The following is a 22,275-nucleotide window of genomic DNA, read 5'->3' on the forward strand; positions in this document are numbered from 1 at the left end:
TAAGTGCCTACTCAATATTTCCACTTACACAGCAAACATGCATCTCGCACTTGTGATATCCAAAACTAACCTCTTGATTTTCCCCCAAGTCCTTCTCCTCCCAGTTCCCCATGGATTTGTGAATGGCTACAGTGTACCTTACGACAGAAGTCCCATTTTCAGAGGCCTTTTTACCTCTTGGTCAAAAACGTCGGAGTTAACTTCTTTCTTCCCCTCATATACAACCAATCACTCAGCAAGTTTTTTTTTTAAATCAGTTATACCTTCAACATGCACTCCATATTTAATTTAATTAATTATATATATATATTAAAGCCCCTGATGCTACTGCACTGATCTAAGACAGCTTCTCACTGGACTATTGCAATACAAATATCTTAAATCTGCCCACCAGTTCTACATCTGCTCAACATCTCTCTTCCTTCTAGAACAGAAAAAATGATCTTTTCAGTAATGTCATACCATTTCCCTGATCCAAACCTTTTAAAAGCTGTTAAAACAGCTCCCCATCAAACACAGAATAAACTGAATAAAACAGAAGAAAATTGAATCTCCTTACAAGGGCCTACAAGGTTTTATATGATCTGACAACTGCCAAACTCTCTGGAGTCTCCTGAAATTCTCCCTCACTTACCAGTCTACATCTCCCTGGCCTTCCTTTAAACACACCAACCCCACTGCCCCTGCAGGGACTTCACAATTGCTTTTCTCCTCACTGTTTGCTTATTCTCAGAATATGATATTGCACGTCACTTCATTCAGGTCTCTGCTTAAATATCACCTTTTCAGAATGCTTATCTTGACCACACACTAATAGACAGCCACTTTACAACACAACACTGAATCTTTCTAGCTGGTTGCCTTTTTCTTCATAGTACTTGTTGCTACCTAGAAATGTACTTTGTATTGTTGGTCTTCCTCACCAAAGTATAGGGCTGTGAGGGTTGGTGTCTTATCTGTTTTCTTCACTGCTTCATTCCCAGGGTTCAGGAAGGTTGGGTATCCAGTAGGTACTCAAACTTTTGTTAAATTAGTTAATTTAGCATCTATGGTGTGCCAGACATTATTATTATTATTTGAGACAGGGTTTCACTCTGTCACCAAGGCTGGAGTACAGTGGCATGACCATGGCTCACTGCAACCTCCTGGCCTCACTGCAGCCTCCAGGTTGCCTGGGCTCAGGCAGTCTTCCTGCCTCAGCCTCCTGAGTAGCTGGGACTTCAGGTGAGAGCCATCATGACTGGCTATTTTTATTTTCATTTTTTAAATAAAGATGGGGGTCTCACTATGTTGCCCAGGCTGCTCTTGAACTCCTGACCTCAAGCATTCTTCCTGTCTTGGCCTCCCAAAGTACGAAAATTACAAGCATGAGCCACTGTGCCTGACCCAGACTTATTTTTAATATAGGATCTGTATTAGTCCATTTTCATACTGCTATAAAGAACTGCCCAAGGCGAGGTAATTTAAAAAGGAAAAAGGCTTAACTGACTCACAGTTCCACATGGCTGGGGAGGCCTCAGGAAACTTACAATCATGGCAGAAGGCAAAGAGGCTGAAGGCAAGGCACCTTCTTCACAAGGCGGCAGGAAAGAGAAGTCCCGAGTGAAGGAGGACAAGCCCCTTATAAAACCATCAGATCTTGTGAGAACTCACTCACTATCATGAGAAAACATGGGGGAAATGCCCCCATGATTCAATTACCTCCACCTGGTCTCTCCTTTGACACGTGGAGATTATGGGGATTATGGAGATTACATTCAAGATGAGATTTGCGTGAGGACACAAAGCCTAACCATACCAGGATTCTCACAAGCATATTACTTAGGCATCAACATTTGTTCATAAAGCCTCCTGCTCCTAACATGTAATATTCATATATTTAATACAGAAACAGTATTTCATATCTATTTTTAAAGTAAACTTCCCACTTGCACAGTCTAGAAATGTGTATTCTTGCCCTGTTGTCTATAAATTTTAGGTGTGTTGAGATTATGAATTTCAGAAAACCAAAATATTAAATAATATATGATCAACCGGTATAAACTTTTGGACTTTAGATGTGATACACACACATGCATACACACACACATAACATGTAAATAAATAAGAAAATAACCTAGTAGATATTTATTTGAGCCAGTTCATATCTATAAGGTAACATAACTTAAAAACACACACAAGAAGCATATCTCTACTTTCTACGGGATGTTAATGTACCCTGCAGAAAGAATGGAAAAGAACCAAGTCTCCTTCTGGTTTGTTCCCAGTGTGTCTGAATTAGCTACGTTTATGCTCAAATAGCCTAAAATATTCACATTTCTTAAGGAAACTTTCTAGCAGCAGCCACTTCTTTCTACCTGCTAAAATAATCAGCATAGCAGGGAAAAGAGCCAACCACAGGGAAGACAAAAGAGTAGGGCCCTAAAATAAAACCACGGCTACACTTTTCCTGACATAGACTCAAATCCTTCCCTGCCTCAGAATCCTGCCTGCCCTTATGTTATGAGGGAGGGGGAGGGGGAGGGAGAAGGAGGGATGTGGTGGGGGGAAGAAAAACACAGAAACCAAGAATAGAATGCTTCACTCCTGCCTTGATAGGAGATATTTTCAGGTCTTTATCAGTTAAGAGAATACTATCTAAGACTCTAGACACTACTGATAGCTTCTTCTCAGGATATTTGATTCTGACATTCCTATTTTTGCATTGGCTATGATCTTTTAATATTTTACACTTCAGTCACTGGAGGCACCTGGAGTCTGTAAATTAAGACTTTTAGAAAGAACATAGAGACAACTATTCCCTTACATCTTTCCTAAAACTGATAAGTACCAATAAAAAATAAAATCCTGGACTTTTTTTTTTTTAGACTGTGTCTCACTCTGTTGCCCAGGCTGGAGTGCAGCGGCATGATCATAGCTCACTGCAGCCTCGGACTCTTGGGCTCAAGCAATCCTCCCACCTCGCCTCCCAAGTATCAAAGACAGCAGGCATGCACCACTATGCCCAGGTAATTTCATTTTAATTTTGTTGTAGAGAAAGGGTTTCCCTATGTTACCTAGGGTGGTCTTAAACTCCAATGCTTAAGTGATTCTGCCACCTCAGCCTCCCAAAGTGCTGAGATTACAGGACAGTCACCATGCCTGGCCCTTGACTTTTATTTCTGGTTTTTGGCTATCTTCTTTCAAATATCACAAAGCTTAATCACCAAATGTACAGCTGATATCTATTGGAGTATGGGGAGAAAAGGAAAGGTAATGAGAAAGGAAGAGAAGGAGAGGAAGAAAGGCAGCCAGAGAAACTTCTGATGGGCTGATGAGGAAAAGGTGAAATTGTGTTTTATTTTAAAAAGCGTAAATACTGAAGCAGGTTGTGCTATTATCTTCTGCTAGAGGAAATAACCATAAAGAGACTTCATTTCCTTAACTTGTATGTTGTAAATAAATAGTACTACATGTTGATGCTAGTTTAGGGGCGGTAAGATTTCAATAAAGTAAACAACAAAACAATACCGGCACTGCTCAGTAAGGAGCAGCTCATGCTCGGAAAAGCAGAGCCTGAATGCCAAAGCACATCTATTCTAATTTCATCCACTCACTAGCTCAAGCTATTATCACTATATCTGTATTGGTTAAGGTAGTAGTAAAAATCTTCATTTTCTTTCAAGGACATAAGGTTCAAACAGGACATTCTTTACAAAACAAAAGTAAAACGACCATTAACAATGTTTATAGCACAGAATTTACATATGTACACTTATGCAATGAAATAGCTCCTAAAGGTAAAATCAAAAGAAAAATAGGTAAGTTGTAAGTATTTCAGAATATAAAACACAAACACAATTGCAACTTTTAACTACAGATTATAAATAAGTAAAGGATAAAAAGAGGAAGCCTTGAGCAAGCATTCCCGACGAACTGATTTTAGACCGGCGAAGATAAGGAGAAGGGGCTTTTACACTGAGGACCAGAAAATAAACAGGAGATGGATACCAGGGAACTACTCCAGGCAAAGATAAAAGCATGCACAACAGCCCCAGTGCATGAAAAGCACTGGAGTGGCTAGAGCGTAGTAAGCAAGAGAAAAAGGATGTCAAGATGAGACTAGAGCCAGATCCTTCAAAACCCCATAAGCCATGTTCAGACTCATTAAAAAAAAACAAAAAAAACCTCTTCTATGTGCATTTGAAGTGTCTCAAGGTCTAATACATTTGAAATATGAAGTATTATTATATAGCACTTACTTGGAGATTCAAAATGTATATTAGCTAATTAGATTCCAAGAATTTTGATTCTAAAGAAATGTGCTGAATTTGATTTAATTTGGGGTTTTCCAAGTGCATTTGATCACTGAACACCTTTCATATACTACACTTCCTAATTTCCTGCTGAACTTTCCTCCTTGGTGGATTATTTCCCACTTTCCCAAAGAAATTATATGGAACAAAGAGCTATAATAAACCTGGATGCCATTGTTATTTCGTGAATGAAGTGAAACACCATTTTCTATATCTGGGTATAAAAGGATCTAAACTATTCAAAAAGTATTACTTCATAGAGATAATGGGCTTCATTTCTACTCATCTGGACAAACTTTGACAGTCTATTCTCTAGCAGGTTCCGAGGTACTTGCTTAAGGAAGAGGATTATAAGATCTATATTCTAATTTGGGAGAATTAGCATAAATGTATTCATTTATTTATTCATTCAACAAATCTGTGTTTAAATGTGTCAAGCACCATTCCAGTCCTGAGGAATAAAGTGGGAAACAAGATAAACATGGTCTTTGCCCTGCTGAAACTTTTATTACTGGCTTCATATAAAGGAGAAAAGCAAACTATGATAATAATGCAATCAAATAACTGTTATAATAAAACACATACTCACATGGAAGAGAACAAAGAATGGAGGTGAATAATAACAGCATTTTTAACACAGGGTGGGGAATAAGAAAGAGAATCTGGATTTGAAAAATCATGTGGAAGTAAAATAAAGAGGGAAGGACCTGTAACAGTTAAATGAATGTGTGTTGTTTATGTGATACATCAATTCGAGCTCAACTGAGAAGTCTAATTTTAGAATAAACCATGGCAGTTATAAGAAACAATACTAATTCTTATAATATGCCAAGAACTGTTATAAGAAAATTATATATTTTACATATATATATATATATATATATATATATATATATATATAACATATATATTTGTTGTTGTTGTTGTTCTTGTCGTTTCCACTTTGTCACCCAGGCTGGAATGCAGTGGGCAGTGGTGCAATCATACCTCACTGTAACTTCAAACTCTTGGCCTCAAGCGATCCTCCCACCTAAGCCTCCAAAGCACTGGACTACAGGCTAGGATTACAGGAGTGAGCCACATTGCTTGGCCACATATTTTTAATATTTTAAATCTTATAATAGCTCCATGAGATAGGCACCCTTTAAATTAGTATTTTAAAGAAGAATATGAGACACAGAGTTTATGTGACTTGCCCACTCCAAATCAGAGACAGGGAGGGGCCATTTGTTCCAGAGGCTTTCATGACAATTCCAACCCCTTTCAGACTCAGGTGGCCCCCTTATATGTGTCTTCAACTATCAATATGTCACCCTGGGTTGCATTAGCATACATATTGTGTATCATCCTCTTTAGACTTTTAATTTCCTGAAATAGGGGCCATGTCTTTCTCTTCTTCAAGGTGACCAGGTGCAGCATAGTCTCTACAACAAAAGGTACTGAATTCTTGAAAGAATGAATATCATGGCCATGAAGGAGACCTCAGGAAAAGCATACAGATAAGAATATGAAGAAGACCCTAGATGGAATCTTGTGGACTCTAACAGTGAGGGCAAGAGCTCTGGGAAATCTGAAAACTGATTTATTCATGTGATCATTGTGGAAGAATGGCAAATGATAGAAATCAAAAATTCTGATCAGAGTTAGGCAAAATGCCAAAGAGCCAGTGATGAGTTTCTTCATTACTGCTAACATTGTTTTCTCTATGTAAATGATCATGTCATATTTACAAAATTTAATTAATGAAACTTCTTTGAAAATTCGTGACAAAACTCAATTGAACAGTCTATTTCACCATATATTTATATATTCTACCCATCATTTAAGCAAATAGCCTACCCTTTAAAATATAAAGGAGAAAGAACAATTGCATATATATATATAGCAACAGAGTATGTTACTAAATTATTTATTTCATCTTAATCCCAGGATAACTAAATTTTATACAACTAAATCATTCATTCTAATTCACTTATGCCTGAGTCATATTTGAGAGGTAAAAACAAGCCAAAATAATTACTTACATGTGTTTACTGGCTGACAAATTGGTGATTTTACTGGTAGTTGTATAAAACAATTCTTGGCAACTGATTAATAATTAGTGACTATTATGTTTAAGTTACATGTTTAATTTCTTGAGAAAGAGACGTTTAGTACTTTTCATAAAACATATACTTTTTTAGTTTATTGCTACTAAAAGGGTTTATTGAAAAATAAAATATTATAACCACCTAACTCAATAAATGGATGTAGATTTACCCAATGTAATGATTACAAAGCTGTTAACAGCAAGAGCCTTCAGACTACTTGCTATACCTGTGTCATTCAATGCAGTTCACATGGGGCTACTGAGCCCTGGAAACCTGGCTAGGGAGGCCACAAAATTCGATGTTTAATTGTATTTTTTATATATTTTTTATTATTATTATACTTTAAGTTTTAGGGTACATGTGCACAACATGCAGGTTTGTTACATATGTATACATGGGCCATGTTGGTGTGCTGCACCCATTAACTTGTCATTTAGCATTAGGTATATTTCTTAATGCTATCCCTCCCGCCTCCCCCCACCCCACAACAGTCCCCAGTGTGTGATCTTCCCCTTCCTGTGTCCATGTGTTCTCATTGTTCAATTCCCACCTATGAGTGAGAACATGCAGTGTTTGGTTTTTTGTCCTTGCGATAGTTTACTGAGAATGATGGTTTCCAGCTTCATCCATGTCCCTACCAAGGACATGAACTCATCATTTTTTATGGCTGCATGGTATTCCATGGTGTATATGTGCCACATTTTCTTAATCCAGTCTATCATTGTTGGACATTTGGGTTGGTTCCAAGTCTTTGCTATTGTGAATAGTGCCGCATGCTTCAAAGAGAATAAAATACCTAGGAATCCAACTTACAAAGGATGTGAAGGACCTCTTCGAGGAGAACTACAAACCACTGCTCAATGAAATAAAAGAGGATACAAACAAATGGAAGAACATTCCATGCTCATGGGTAGGAAGAATCAATATGGTGAAAATGGCCATCCCCATCAAGCTACCAATGACTTCCCCATCAAGCTACCAATGACTTTCTTCACAGAACTGGAAAAAACTACTTTAAAGTTCATATGGAAACGAAAAAGAGCCCGCATTGCCAAGTCAATCCTAAGCCAAAAGAACAAAGCTGGAGGCATCACGCTACCTGACTTCAAACTATTTTATATTGATGTAGATTTAAAAACTGGCACTCAGTTCCATTACTGCAAAATTTAAGTATGTTTGAAACAACTCAGGTAGGTGAAATCAACTTTTTGCTGTAAAATTATGAATATTAAATATATATCAACTATTTCTGATGAAAAATTAACATCCAAATTGAGATGTGCCCTAAGTGTAAAATACACACCAAATTTCCAAAACGTAATACCTCTAAAATACGTCAAATACCTTGTTTCTCAACTGATTTTTACATTGGTTTACCATTGATTACATGTTGAAATAATACTTTAAACATGTAATCAGTAGAGTTAAACTAGCCAATGTTATAGAAAATAGCTTAAAATCCTGTTTTCCTCTCAGAAAAGAGCATCATAAAATAGGATCCTAAGAAATATATAAGATGTTCCCTAGGCTGTGCATGGTGGCTCATGCCTATAATCCTAGCACTTTCAGAGGCTGAAGTGGGAGGATCACTTGAGCTCTGGAGGTGGAGACCAGCCTGGGCAACATAGGAAGGCCCCATCTCTACAAAAAATAAAAATAATTAGCCAGGCATGGTGGCATTTGCCATTGGTCCTAGCTACTCAGTAGGCTTAGGTGGGAGGATTGCTTGGGTATGGGAGGTCAAGGCTGTCACGAGCCATGACTGTGCCACTGCACTCCAGCCTGGGCAACAGAGGGAGACTCTCTCTTTAAAAAGAAAAAAAGAAAGATATTCCCTGATATAAAACGCAAAATAAGCAAGGTATTCAATTCAATAACTGATTAGTAATATGCCTTTGGCACCTGGACATTTAAAACATAAGTGGAGGAATGCTTCATTTATTCGACATTGGAGGGAAACAAAGTAGTCCACATAAAATCTACACAGTAATCCCTCATTAAAACACAGTAGACCAGTAACTTTAACTCAATCTCTAAAACAACATTTAAAAATTTAACAATGACCAGGCGTGGTGGCTCACACCTGTAATCCCAGCACTTTGGGAGGCCAAGGTGGGCAGATCACAAGGTCAGGAGATCGAAAACATCCTGGCCAACATGGTGAAACCCCGTCTCTACTAAAATACAAAAAAAAAAAAAACCAAAAAATTAGCCGGGTGTGGTGGTGTGCACCTGTAGTCCCAGGTACTCAGAAGGCTGAGGCAGGAGAATCACTTGAACCTGGGAGGCAGAGATTGCCATAAGCCGAGATTGCACCACTGCACTACACCCTGGCAACAGAGCAAGACTCTGTCTCAAAAAAAAAAACATAAAAAATAAAAAATTTTTAATGGAAACACTTTGAAATTATATTTTACTTTTTTTATTATACTTTAAGTTCTGGGATACATGTGCAGAATGTGCAGGTTTGTTTCACAGATATACATGTGCCATGGTCATCTACATTAGGTATTTCTCCAACGTGTCATCTACATTAGGTATTTCTCCAAATGCTATCCCTCCCCTTGTCTCCCACCCCCCAATAGGCCCTGGTGTGTGATGTTCCCCTCTCTATCCTCATATGTTCTCATTGTTTGACTCCCATTTATCAGTGAGAACATGCAGTGTTCGGTTCTGTTCCTGTTTTAGTTTGCTGAGAATGACGGTTTCCAGCTTCATCCATGCCCCTGCAAAGGACATGAACTTATTCTTTTTTTATGGCTACATAGTATTCCATGGTGTACATGTGCCACATTTTCTTTATCCAGTCTAATATTGATGGGCATTTGGGTTGGGTCCAAGTCTTTGCTATTGTGAATAGTGCTGCAATAAACATACGTGGGCATGTGTCTTTATAGTAGAATGATCTATCCATCTGACAAAGAGCTAATATCCAGAGTCTACAAAGAACTTAAACAAATTTACGAGAAAAAAACAAACAACCCCATCAAAAAGTGGGCAAAGGATATGAACAGACACTTTTCAAAAGAAGACATTTATGCGGCCAACAAAGATGAAGAAAAAGCTCATCATCACCGGTCATTAGAGAAATGCAAATCAAAACCACAATGAGATACCATCTCATGCCAGTCAGAAAGGTAATCATTAAAAAGCCAGGAAACAACAGATGCTGGGAGGATGTGGAGAAATAGGAACGCTTTTACACTGTTGGTGGGGGTGTAAATTAGTTCAACCATTGTGGAAGTCAGTGTGGTGATTCCTCAAGGATCTAGAACTAGAAATATCATTTGACCCAGCAACCCCATTACTAGGTATATACCCAAAGGATTATATATTTTACTTTTTCCTGGCATCTTAAAAAGAAATTTTGAACACGACTTGAAGTTTATTTTTTAATGACTCAGACTCATTATCATCAATTATTATACTATACTGCAGTCTAACGATGCCCAGAGGGACAATTACACTGTGCGGAGCTGTTTGCTGCTGCACGTAAATGGCCTTACAATGCTGGGCATTCAGTTTTGGTTTCTGACCTTGAGGCATTTTCTCTTTCTTCCACTGTTTTTTGCTGTGACTTCTCAATACTGTTAGATATTGATCACAGTTGGTCAGTTCCACAATTGTTCTGAATTTTGTCCTTCTACCAAAAAATAGCTTGACATCCTTTTAAAAATAGTGTGATACAACAACGAACAAATATCCATAAACATTATGGTACACGGTTTGGCTCATGAAAAAAATATTACCTGTTTCAGTGCTTGTAGTTATGTTTCAGGAACGAGGCTGGCTAGTAAGTCTGACCACAGATAATCATGACAATGATATTGTGATGACAGTGACAATGACAATTATCACAACTATAATTGAGACACTGGGGGAAGTGTGTAACGAGCCCTTCACAATTATACAAGGTAGATAAACTATAATCTTATTAGTATTTTACAGAGGGGGAAATTAAAGTTAAACTTAGAAAGATTAACCTGGCTGTGGTTACATGCTAGTAAGTGATGAACTAGTATTTGAGCCCAGGCCTATACCATTCTCTATACTGCCTGCAAGGTCAGTATCTATATTTATATTTTAAAAACAAATTAACAGCAACTTAGATGCAAAGCATTAAAAGAAACAAGGTTACCAAATTTTAACTATACAGATTTCTTTAATAAAGTTGTATTCTGCTTTACTGAGCCTGATATTAAAAGACACTTATTTTGTTTATTCCTCTACTACTTAAAATCAAGGAGATATTACACAATTCTGCTAGGTGATAATATACTAATAGTTGAGGTTTATAAAATTATCATTGCTAATACAAAATAGAGTATTAAATACTATATTTAAGCTATGAAGGTATAGTTGTCCTTATTAGATTTGACTTATGCCTTAATTTATTTGGTAGTTTGGTAGAATTTGTTGCGTGTCTCCTAAGGCACATTTTGGAACCCAGAGATAGCCTTAGTGACTGTTTTTTATCCATCCTGCATGTATGTTGCTTTGGTATGCACAGTGAATGAACATTTTAAACTAATTGTATGAGATTTTAACATAGGGAGGTTTCATATAAAATGTGGGCTCCTGACTTAAATAACTGGAAGATGTGGCTCCATGGGTCCACATTCTCAACATGAAAGCAACTGACAATTGTATTCGAAATGGTTTGTGAATGGCAGCCACCTCAGAGGAGATCCGTTTGCCAGGTTGCCAATAAGAACCACCTGGCCTGCTTCTCTCAGTTTCCTGCCTCGTTCGCGAGTCCTGCTTTTATCCTTTAGTAAAAATCTGAAAGTATAACTCCAAACTTTCCATGATATCCTATATTCTAGTTGTTGCACATTTTCAATTGTATTATTTTATGCAGTCTGAACCACCGCCCTATGGCACATAAATAATATCATTATGAGTTCTTTATACATGAAACTGAAACTCAAATGTAAGCAGCTTGGTTCAAGAGCAGAGAGGTAAAGATCATCCAATTCTAAAACCACCCACTTTATATTGTGTTATTAAATCATCAATTAATCTTAATTCTATATAGTATACATGATTATTGCTATTATTAGTGTTGTAATTAGCATTTTGGGGGGAAACATCTTGTGTGGCTTTCTTCACTGTTTTCAGTACTAACGAACAGGAATCTATCACATCACTTTGCAGTGTCGCCGCCATGGCAAGCATGATGGTGAAAAGTTTATGACAGAGACTGAGAGAGAGAGAAAAAGAGAGAGAAGGAGAGATCAAGAGACGGGAAAAAAAGAGAGGTATTTTACTTTACATAAAATATATCCCATGAGAAACAACAAATTATTAACTTTCCTTTCACATTTAATATGGAAACAACAAATATACCACTAAAATTTAAAAATAAACAACTATTCCAAATGTCAGATGGTGGGAAAGACAATGGAGAAAAGTTAGTGAAGGAACACGTGGCAGGGAAGCATGGGAGGGACTAGATGAATTATTTTATATCAAGTGGCCTGAGAAGCATCTAAAGCACCTAATGCTTCAAAACTGCATGAGTGAAGGTATGACAGTAACCATCATGAATATCATAATCTCACAAAGGCAAGGGGAACCCACCTGGACAGCTCATTGGCCTCCTTCACTGTTCTTAACACAGTGTTAAGAACAGAGCTCCAGTCTCAGACAACTTGGCTATCATGCTGTTTTGTTCCCTAAAGCGCTATGAGAAAATGTAACTGTAACTGCCCCCAAGTTTTACTGATGCTTTCAACAGACAGAATTTGAAAGGCTATACAGGTAGAAGTCTAATCTTGGGGAGACAGTTAAACCTAGAAGTAGACAAGGAACCAAATCCTGTGGCTATCGGCTTCTCTTACATATGGTGAAAGAAACAGAAGGAAGACCAAAGATCCAAGTTACAACCCAATAGTGATGCCTCAACATTATAAAATGTGGATGGGAAATGCAGAAGTTAGATAAAAATCTGCCTGATCACTAATCTAAGTTAATGGGAATAAGGTCCTCAAAAATGAATAATTTTATATTACTTATATATGGATGCTTTCAAAATTATAAGAAATACCTATATTTTCTGAAAGTAAGTGACTCAATGTAACATGAGTTATTTATCTGCAGCATAACACTAAGGAAATCATTCAGCTAGAAAACCATGAAATATCTCTTCATAACTTCAAAACTGCTAGTCTATTCTGTAGAAAATAGACATGTTTAAACAAGCTGTTTTGCTACACCCAGATAAAAAACAGAAAAATTGATTTTTTCCCACTTTTAACCTGCTTATTTAAAAAGGTCATAAACAAAACCATTATTATTATAGATACCACATAATTCCCAGACTTAAATGGATAATCACTTGAATAGGGACCTTAAGACCATTTTCACAAGCATGCACCAACCATTGTTTTAAGCAAAAGAAAAGAAAATAGAGAGATGTTTTAGGGCAATGGGCAGCATTTTTTAACTTAAGGTAAATTACCCAGCAGAACTGTCCTACTTCAGCATTAGTTTGGATTTGAGAAGGTGAATGTTATAGGTGAGTAAGATGTAAATACTCAAGATACTTTAAAAATATCCCTGTGCTCCTAAATTTTAGGCTTGTGGGGAATAAACGAGGCAGATAATACCAGGAACAAAGTTTATACAAAGATGGTAAATCCTTACTCCTGTGCTACACTCTGCATCAATAGAAACTTTTCTGCTAGACTGAGTAATCTCATAAACCCTGTGAGAGAAGTTATATTTCTACCATTCAAACTCAAATCCAGACAGATTAGATTGATATAGCAACTTTCTTAATCTCTTTTACAGAAGAGAATTAGTCTGTCTGAATTTTGAAGCTAACTCTACTTTATTTGAAAGAGTAGTAGATTTAACTGTTCTCCTTAATCAAGCTGAAATAAGATTCTGGTTTTAACAAGGAAGAAATGCTGAAAAGGAAAGAAAAAATACTAAGAAAACAGGAAGACTTTTAATGGGACACTCAGTACTCTCAAAAGTTATTAACATACTGTGAGATTATAATATTCTTAGTGAAGAACAGGCTATAAGTTACTGCTTATTTCTTACTGTCTGACTTCCTTTGGAATAGTTAGCTGTTTGCTAAACTATGTCCAAAATGTCTTTTAATCATCCATCATTTGTTTTTTGGCTTTTTTTTTTTTTGAAATGGAATTTTGCTCTTGTTGCCCAGGCTGGAGTGCAATGGCGCAATCTCGGCTCACTGCAACCTCCGCCTCCCAGGTTCAAACAATTCTCCTGCCTCAGCCTCCCAAGTAGGTGGGATTACAGGCATGCACCACCACACCCAGCTAATTTTGTATTTTTAGTAGAGACAGGGTTTCTCCATATTGGTCAGGCTGGTTTTGAACTCCCAATCTCAGGTGATCAGCCCCCCTTGGCCTCCCAAAACGCCGGGATTACAAGTGTGAGCCGCCATGTCCAGCCATCATTTGTTTTTGTAAAGCATATAAGGCAGGTGTTTATATGTCTAAAATGATGCTATATTACTTCAATTATAAAAAAATTCAGTGCTTTGAAATCTATCCAGTGAAATTAAAAACAAATACATTAGCTCTCCCTTATTTTTAGGAGATACAGTCCAAGACTGCCAGTGGATGCCTGAAACCATGGATAATACCAAACCCTATATATACTGTGTCTTTATACATATATACCTATGATAAAGTTTCATGTATAAATTAGGCAAAATAAGAGATTAACAATAACTAATAAAATAGAACAATTATAATAATATACTGTAATAAAATTTATGTGAATGTAATCTTTCTTTCTCTCAAAATATTATACTGTACTCACTCTTCTTCTTGTGATGCTATGAAGATGCTATATGATGAAGTGAGGTGAATGACCTCATTGTGACATAGCATTAGGCTATTATTGAAAACTAATAAAAAACTTATGAACTGCTTATTTCTGGAATTTTCCATTTAATATTTTCAGGCTAAAGTACTATGAGTAACTGAAATCACAGAAAGCAAAACCACAAATAAATGGGGGCGCCTACTGTTCTCTGAAAGGAGTGATTTTTTTTTAAGTCTATCTCTCCAAAATTTCTGACAAACATATGCTCCAAGCATATATATTGAAAAATGCAGCATAGTATATGTGTATCTCTAACTTTACCAAATAATACCAAATTGTTTTCAAATGTGGTTGTACACATTTACCCTTTGTATGCTATTTTTTCTGTATTTTTTTTGTTTTTGTCATTGGGTGAATTGTTCTTTTTGTAATTCAATGACAAAATCAAAAAGTAGTGTATGACTTAAAAATCCTCTTAAAAATAATTTTAGAATTTTCCATTCATGTCATGGTTGCTTAGTTTTTAAATAATCTTGCTAATCATGATGGTGTCATATACTCGTTAGCTAATATACTGATGCATAATAATCCTCAAGTTAATATTTATCATTGAGAACTGATTTGGTCATGATGTAATATCATATATAATTATGCTAAAACTTTGTTTAGAATACTTACATCTATGGTCATGAGGGCTTACCTCAGGAATGCAAGACTGGCTTACCATTAAAAATCAATTCTAATTAACCATAGAAAAGCCATATGGTAAGATATCATAGAATAATTACCTCAGATACAAAAATCCACTCTGAGCAGGGAGAACCCCTTGAATTTCCTTCCACATACTAACTTGTAGAAAATGCCCACCATGGTTAAGAAGTCCCAAATATTATATATAGTGTCTATACTAAGAGTACTTTATTCTACATACTTATGACCCTAAAAAGACCAATTGGACTCACTTTTGTTTCTGAAAACAACTCTAGTTGCTCAAGAAAAGAGAGTATCTTTTAGCCTAATGGTTACCGTATTATGAACTCAAGCTGATGAAATATAACTATATTAATTTTGTGTCCAAACATAAGTTTAAGGAGGAAAAACATGAGCATTAGATCTACTTTGCTATCTCCTTTAGAAGTCAGTATTTTATCTTTGAAAGAAATATTTAACGAACAAAAGATATTCATTTGAAGATTTAGTAATGGTTATGGCATAGCAGTTATTTAAATCCAACAAGTTTTCATTGTCTTAAAAGTACATTTATATAGTGCCAGAGGAATATGCAAACAGAATTTAAAACTGGGACCACTACATTATATTCATTATTACTAATTCTAGAAACTCCTGAAACTTACGGGTGACATACCTGTCAGAAAGTTCTCTTTACCAAATAAAGGACAACCCAATCTCTGTGATGAACTGTCATTACTAATTTAGCAAAGCTAGAAGGCAGTTCAGCTGAGTAGACAGAAAATTAAACATGGGCAGCTCCTGATTGGAAATTTATTCATAGCAGGTAATGAAATAGCACAGTCAGGATCTCTGGTATTACTCAGAGTAAGAGATTTAATTCTGATAACTTTGATGATGGCACTTGAATCACAGATTCTAAATGGTGACAGGTTGTGACATATAGATAGGATAAAATGAGCATCAGCAACATATCTCTACAGAAGCAATTCTATAACATCAATTTTTTCAAACAGTAAATATAATAATTTCAAAAATTATGACAAAAGTTTTCAAAGAAGAGGCTTAGGTCTTAAGCAAGCCATGTGCCATATTTATGTCTGTTTGTCAATGGGTTATAAAATTAATCAGCCTAACAAATGTAAGGGGTGGAAAAATTTATATTTAAAATATGAAACATAAATTGTAGTTTCTGATTTCATCTGAATAAGGAACAAACTCAAAATTACAGGCAGAGTAGCTATTTTATGAAGAGGGTGAAAGTGAAGGATTGGGTTATGTATTTCTATGCATGTAAGGAATATTCATTAAATGCATTCACATATAGCTAAATACACATCTTCAAATATAGTTTTTTATTTTGAATTTTGTATGCCTTTTTAAATTTTTCAAATATAGTTTTTTTATTTTGAATTTTGTGTGCCTTTTTAAATTTTCTAATTACAATGGCATTATTTTATAATGAAAGGTGTATTTTTTTAAAAAAAATGGCTATTTCAGACATAACTCTCTGATAATTCTCATAACAGAAATATGGCTGAGTAAATAATATTTCCACATGAACAGGCATTTCAATACATCTATTTTGAATTTGTAAAGTAGCATATTCGTTGTGTGTGGTTAAAATTACTTAACGCCCCTTCGAAGGGAGGGGCGTTAAGGAATTTTAAGGCTATGTGCAAAAATTCTCTTATCTTTACCTAACAAGTTTTATCAGATAAACTAACAAGTTTTCAAGTTTTCTTGAAACTGTGATTGACCAGTAGTTTTCAACAGAAGTGGCAGTCTGCCATATTCTAAACCCAGACCATATAAAATGGCAGCTTGCACATCCTGTCTTTTGGGACTATCGCTCTTGTGGGAAAGCCCAAGTTGTCTGTGGAGTGGGCTACGAGGAGGGGATTTGGGGTCCTCAATCTCACAACCAAGGCTGAGCTCCTAGCTGACAGCCAGCACCAACCGTAGGTCACATGAGTGAACCATCCCAAAAGCAGATGCTCTGTCCCCTATATGAGCCACCCCAGGGGACACAAGGTGAAGAAAAGAAGAGCAGTCCACACTGAGGTATACCCAAATTGTGAGTTTGGGAACAAAATAAATATTGCTGTTAAGTCACTAAATTTTTGGCTTACTAAGCAGCAATAAATAACCAAAAGAGCAAAGTAGGACTTTGATCATGAATGCTAAGAAGTATTTGTTTAAATGAATTTATATACACTGGCTTTGGAGGATTTTATCTATATTGTTTAATAATGTCATAACTAATTGTGATGGTTTATACTGACTGTCAACTTGATTGGATTGAAGGATGCAAAGTATTGTTCCTGGATATGTCTGTAAGGGTGTTGCCAAAGGAGATTAACATTTGAGTCAGTGGACTGGGAAAGGCAGACCCTCAGTCTGGGTGGGCACCATCTCATCAGCTGCCAGCACAGCCAGAATAAAAGCAGGCAGAGGAATGTGGAAAAACTAGACTAGCTTAGTCTTCCAGCCTCCATCTTTCTCCTGTACTGGATGCTTCCTGTCCTCGAATATCAAATTCCAAGTTCTTCAGCTTTTGGACTCTTGGGCCTTTCACCACAGACTGAAGGCTGCACTATCAGCTTCCCTACTTTTGAGGTTTGGGGACTCAGACTAGCTTCCTGGCTCTTCAGCTTGCAGATGACCTACTGTGGGAATTCACCTTGTGATCCTATGAGTCAGTTCTCATAATAAACTCCCCTTGATAAATATATATAGCATCATATATAAATATATATATATATATCCTATTAGTTCTCTCCTGTTAGAGAACCCTAATACATTAATAGTATAAACCTATATAGAAAATACTAATTCTATAAAATGGGAAAATTTAGATATTGGTCAAACAGAATGACACGTAGAATAATACAAATGCAATTTAATAAAACTATATTTACAGAGGACTAAGTCTATATGACAGCAGAAAAAAACAAATAAAGTGGTCACAATAAAAAATAAATTAAGCTAAAACTATAGGATGCTTTATTTACCAAAAGCATGCACATGAGAAAGATTAATAGTTAATTCAATAAAAAAGAAGCCGAGTATTAAATAACAATGTTAAGTTTGTCTCAATTTCTGTAATAGAAATGTTTTTGAAAACAATGATGTATGATCCCTTTTGTTTAGAAAATTGGCTAAGTTTAAATGCACTTTGGTACAACAAGGTACACTACAATAAACGTGAATAAAATAAAAATGTTGTATAACATAAAAATCCATCCACTTAGTATATTTCTTTTTAAGGTATAATTCTACAGAAGAATTGTTTTAAAACATAAAAATCTAACTATTTAATAAATATATTTATTTCATAAGGCACAGTTCTACAAAATAGAGTCAACCCTCCTTCATCCAAATATAAACCAGAGAGTTCAATTAATTGAATTTCTTGTGCATATTCTACTTCTATAAGATGTACTCAATGTAATTCATAGAGTTATGTAATTGCAGTTTTTTGCCAATAAAAGTAAGGGCAAAAACCACAATTACTTTTGCACCAACCTAATATATCACAGAATTAATACAGATTTAGTCTTTTTTATTTGCCATAAATCTGTGGCATAATAATAAATGTTCAAAAGGTGACATGAATACAAAATACCTTCATGAGCAAAACTATATTAGTCCCCAAACTCTGCCTCCTTCTATAATAAAAAGCCTGAGAATAAGAATGATTAATCAGTTTGTACCAGAGTGAGTCTAGGCCAGGAACCCAGCTACCATCTTGTTTCTTTTCTCACCTATTACACTGTCTTATCTGGCATGAGTGATTCGTGAATGGCTATGAAATATAAAATAATGTATGATATCCAGAAATAATGTATGAATTTCCTTCATATATAAGTCATCTAATTTAGGTTGAAAAATGAGACCTCTTCATTTTATAAAATTATTTGCTGAGACATTTTTCTATACAGCCTATTTTCTAGGTATATTTATGTTTATGTATGATGCAACACTGGAAAGAAAAGTCATTAACTTTTTTCAAAAATACATACACATATATAAAATATATATAATATGTATATAATACATATACATATTTCAAATATGTATATGTATTATAAAAATATGTATTACACATTACTTGATACTTTGCTTTTAATATGCTTGACATTTTCATTTTTTCACTTACAACAAATAATAAACACAAGTTCATGTTTTTTTAACTTGTCTTTTTAATTTTTGCCATATGCTATTTAATCACGTAAAACACCCTTCTCCTTAAATGGTAGAAGAGGTCAGAGATCTGTTTGATCTTAACAAATGGTTTCAACACTAAGCCTTAGTTTATTTATCTGTAAGATGGCTATAACAATAGCGTTTACCACATGTAAGTAGAGTTGCTGAGCAGATTAAATAAGATAAAATAGGTAGCTAATATATCTAAAACACTTGGCACCATACATGAAACATATTATATACTAGTAACTGTTGTTTTATAGTTATAAATTAATTTAGCTGTAATCAAAACCATGTAATTTTAAGATACGAAGCAATGAAGTATGATTTTTTTAAATGGCCTACTTAAAACAATGTATTTCTCTAGTAAAAAGAGACTGGCTATGGTTTAAGTCAAATTGATAAAGTGGCCTTTTAGATATTAAAAAAGATGATTCACAGTAAAATTTTTAAATGATTATATAACCAATATATTTTACATGGCGTAAGATATGTAAAATTGAAATTTAATGAAATATACCACAAATACATGTGCTATACAAAACAAGGTAAAATCCCCTGTACAACAAAAATAAATCCAATTAAGAACATTAAGTACCAGTGAGAGAGTACACACACAATGAATTTAGTGAAATTCTTAAAAATTAATGTTAAACAGCAACAATAGAAAACATTTCTATATTGTATGTACCTACCTGGAGTAGGCAAACAATCTGCTATCCCAAAGATCATGAGTCCCTCTAGGTCCAGAATGAAAATAACAGGAATCTGTCCCATCAAACATATTCAATCCATCTGCTGAATTTTTTGAAGCATGGCTGTGTACCACATCTAAGAGGACTATGATACCCATGGAATGAGCTGTGTCTACCAGTTCTTGTAGCTCTTCAGGTGTTCCATAACGGCTAACAATGAAGAACACAGCAAAAACAAGATTACATCACATTTAGAGGAAACAGCCGATTGTGCAGCAATTGTTTCACCATCGCAGTACTAGATACTTTAAATATCCAAACAGCATGTGACATGATACCTGGATACAACTCAAATTTGCTTAATATCAAATATTAAGCAAATTTAAAACCATTAAGTTAGAAAATAATTTAAATCGGGTTATTAAATGTAGATTTATACCCCAACCAAAATTCACATTTTGAGGATGTAAATAATAAAACTCTGCTTCTCTATTTTCAGAGCTGCTGATTTCCACCTGAAGCAAGTCATTCCTGCTCTGTTTGCCCACTGCCCATTACTTTCAGGGTGTACAATTGAGATTGAGGGGCTCTTCAAGAATTTATTTGAATATCCATGGTACCTTGATTGAGGTTATCCCTCCTGCACTTATTCCAAAAACAGAATGCCCACAGTTACCAGTGGGCCAAGACAATGTGCCACATTTGTCACCACCCAAGTAAATAAGATGGGTAGCTCACAAGCAGGTGTGTTTGTGTCAAAGGTAGTCCCCTAGTCTGAATGAAATAGGTAACAAAAATTACTCACAGAAGAATGCCTTTCTTAACCTGTGTAAAATTTTGACATTATAGTCATCCACAGCATCAACTTTGCCCTTTAAATAGTCACCTTTGCCTTCAATTGTTTACTGTCTCTCTTCCTCACTCGACTATATGCTCCTTGAGGGCAGCGGCTATTACTATCAGGCTCCTCATGATATGGTACAGTGCTAAGTATACAGCAAGTCTCCCGATAGCCATCTCCACTGAGCAGCAAGAGCTGTCTTTTTAAACTGGAAATAAATCATGTTACCTACTTAAAATCATACTTGTGCTCCCATTCATCCCAGGGTGAAGACCATTGTCCTGATCATGGCCTACTGCACCATCTACTGGCTCTTTCCAATAATGCTAATTATCTTATGACACTCTCCCACACCCTCTTTTTATTCCAGCCACCTATCCATTTTTATACTCATTGAACATGTTCAATAACAAACAGCCTTACAGTTTTTTTTCATTCAGCCATTCACTCATTCCTTCATTCATTCCTTTATTTGTTTGCCACTTACTAAAGTCATCTACCACGTACCATGACATTTTCTATGTTCTGGAGATACACCAGCAAAAAAAATAAACACCACTGATCATATGGAATTTACATTCCCATTGGGAGACAACAAACAAGCAAAATACATAGAATGTCAGATAATAATAAGTGTCCTAAAGAAAACAAAGAAAAGCCACTGGTGGGGAGGGAAGGTTTGCTATTTTAAATAGGGTCATCTGTTAAAGTTTCATGGAAAAGGCAACATTTGAGCAAGAAAAAAAGTAAGAAGCAAGGCATAATAATATCTAAGGGTAAGAGCATTCAGACAGAAAGGAACAGCAGGTGCAGGGGACTGGGGCAGGGTTGAGCTAAGAGCATTTGAAGAAAACCAAACAGGCTACTCTAACTGGAATGGTCAAGAAAAAAAAGAGGTGAGCTCTAAGAGTCAGGCAAGAAGCACATCAAGTGAGGCCTTGGGAACCAGTGTGAGGCCTTTTGCTTTTATTCTGAAGGAGACAGGGATTCATTATGGTTCTGGGCAAAAGAGCGACATGATCTGACTTTAATTTTTAAATGATTACTCTGGCCACCGTGCAGAAAAATTGACCATTAATTGGTAGAACAAAGGTAAGAGAAGGGGAAAGACAGCATGAGAAAACAGAGTGACCAGTTAAAGAGCTATTGAAATAATCCAGGTAAAAGATAATCACAAGTTGGACATGGGTAGTGGCAGTGGGGGCAGTTGAAGCAGCCAGATTTGGGATATATTTGAAAGTTACAGATGGCTAGATTTTTTAGTAGCTAGCGTGTAGGGAGGAACAGAAAGGGACAAGTCAAGTATAATGCCAAGATTTTTGGCTTGAACAACTAGAAGATGAAAATGTCATTTACTGAATTAGAGAAGATGGCAGGGAGAGGAAGTTTGAAGTTAAGATCAGAAATTTAATTTTGGACATATAAAGTTTGATATATGTATTAGATACTCCAACATCAAATATATACTTTCTGAAGTTCATAAGATAGGTCAGAGAGACTTAAGTTTGGGAGTTAACATATAGCATATATTTAAGCTACAAAACTGGATGAGACTTGATGAGATCCTCCCGAATATTTCATACAGATGAAGAAGAGAATGGAACTAAGTTCTGAGTATTGGGACGTCCAATATTTAGTGGTCGTAA

At 35.8% G+C, this 22,275-nt stretch overlaps 1 protein-coding gene across 1 annotated transcript in view; it reads right to left on the minus strand.

The window, feature by feature from the left end:
- Window positions 1-22,275, minus strand: part of GBE1 (1,4-alpha-glucan branching enzyme 1) — a 274,004-nt gene that overhangs the window by 135,039 nt on the left and 116,690 nt on the right. The window contains exon 7 of the mRNA XM_055383606.2: window positions 19,789-19,998. Coding sequence (XP_055239581.1) covers window positions 19,789-19,998 — 210 coding nt within the window. The remainder of the gene's footprint in view (window positions 1-19,788; window positions 19,999-22,275) is intronic.

Source organism: Gorilla gorilla, chromosome 2, assembly GCF_029281585.2.
Source record: "Gorilla gorilla gorilla isolate KB3781 chromosome 2, NHGRI_mGorGor1-v2.1_pri, whole genome shotgun sequence".
NCBI classification, from domain to species: Eukaryota; Metazoa; Chordata; class Mammalia; order Primates; family Hominidae; genus Gorilla; species Gorilla gorilla.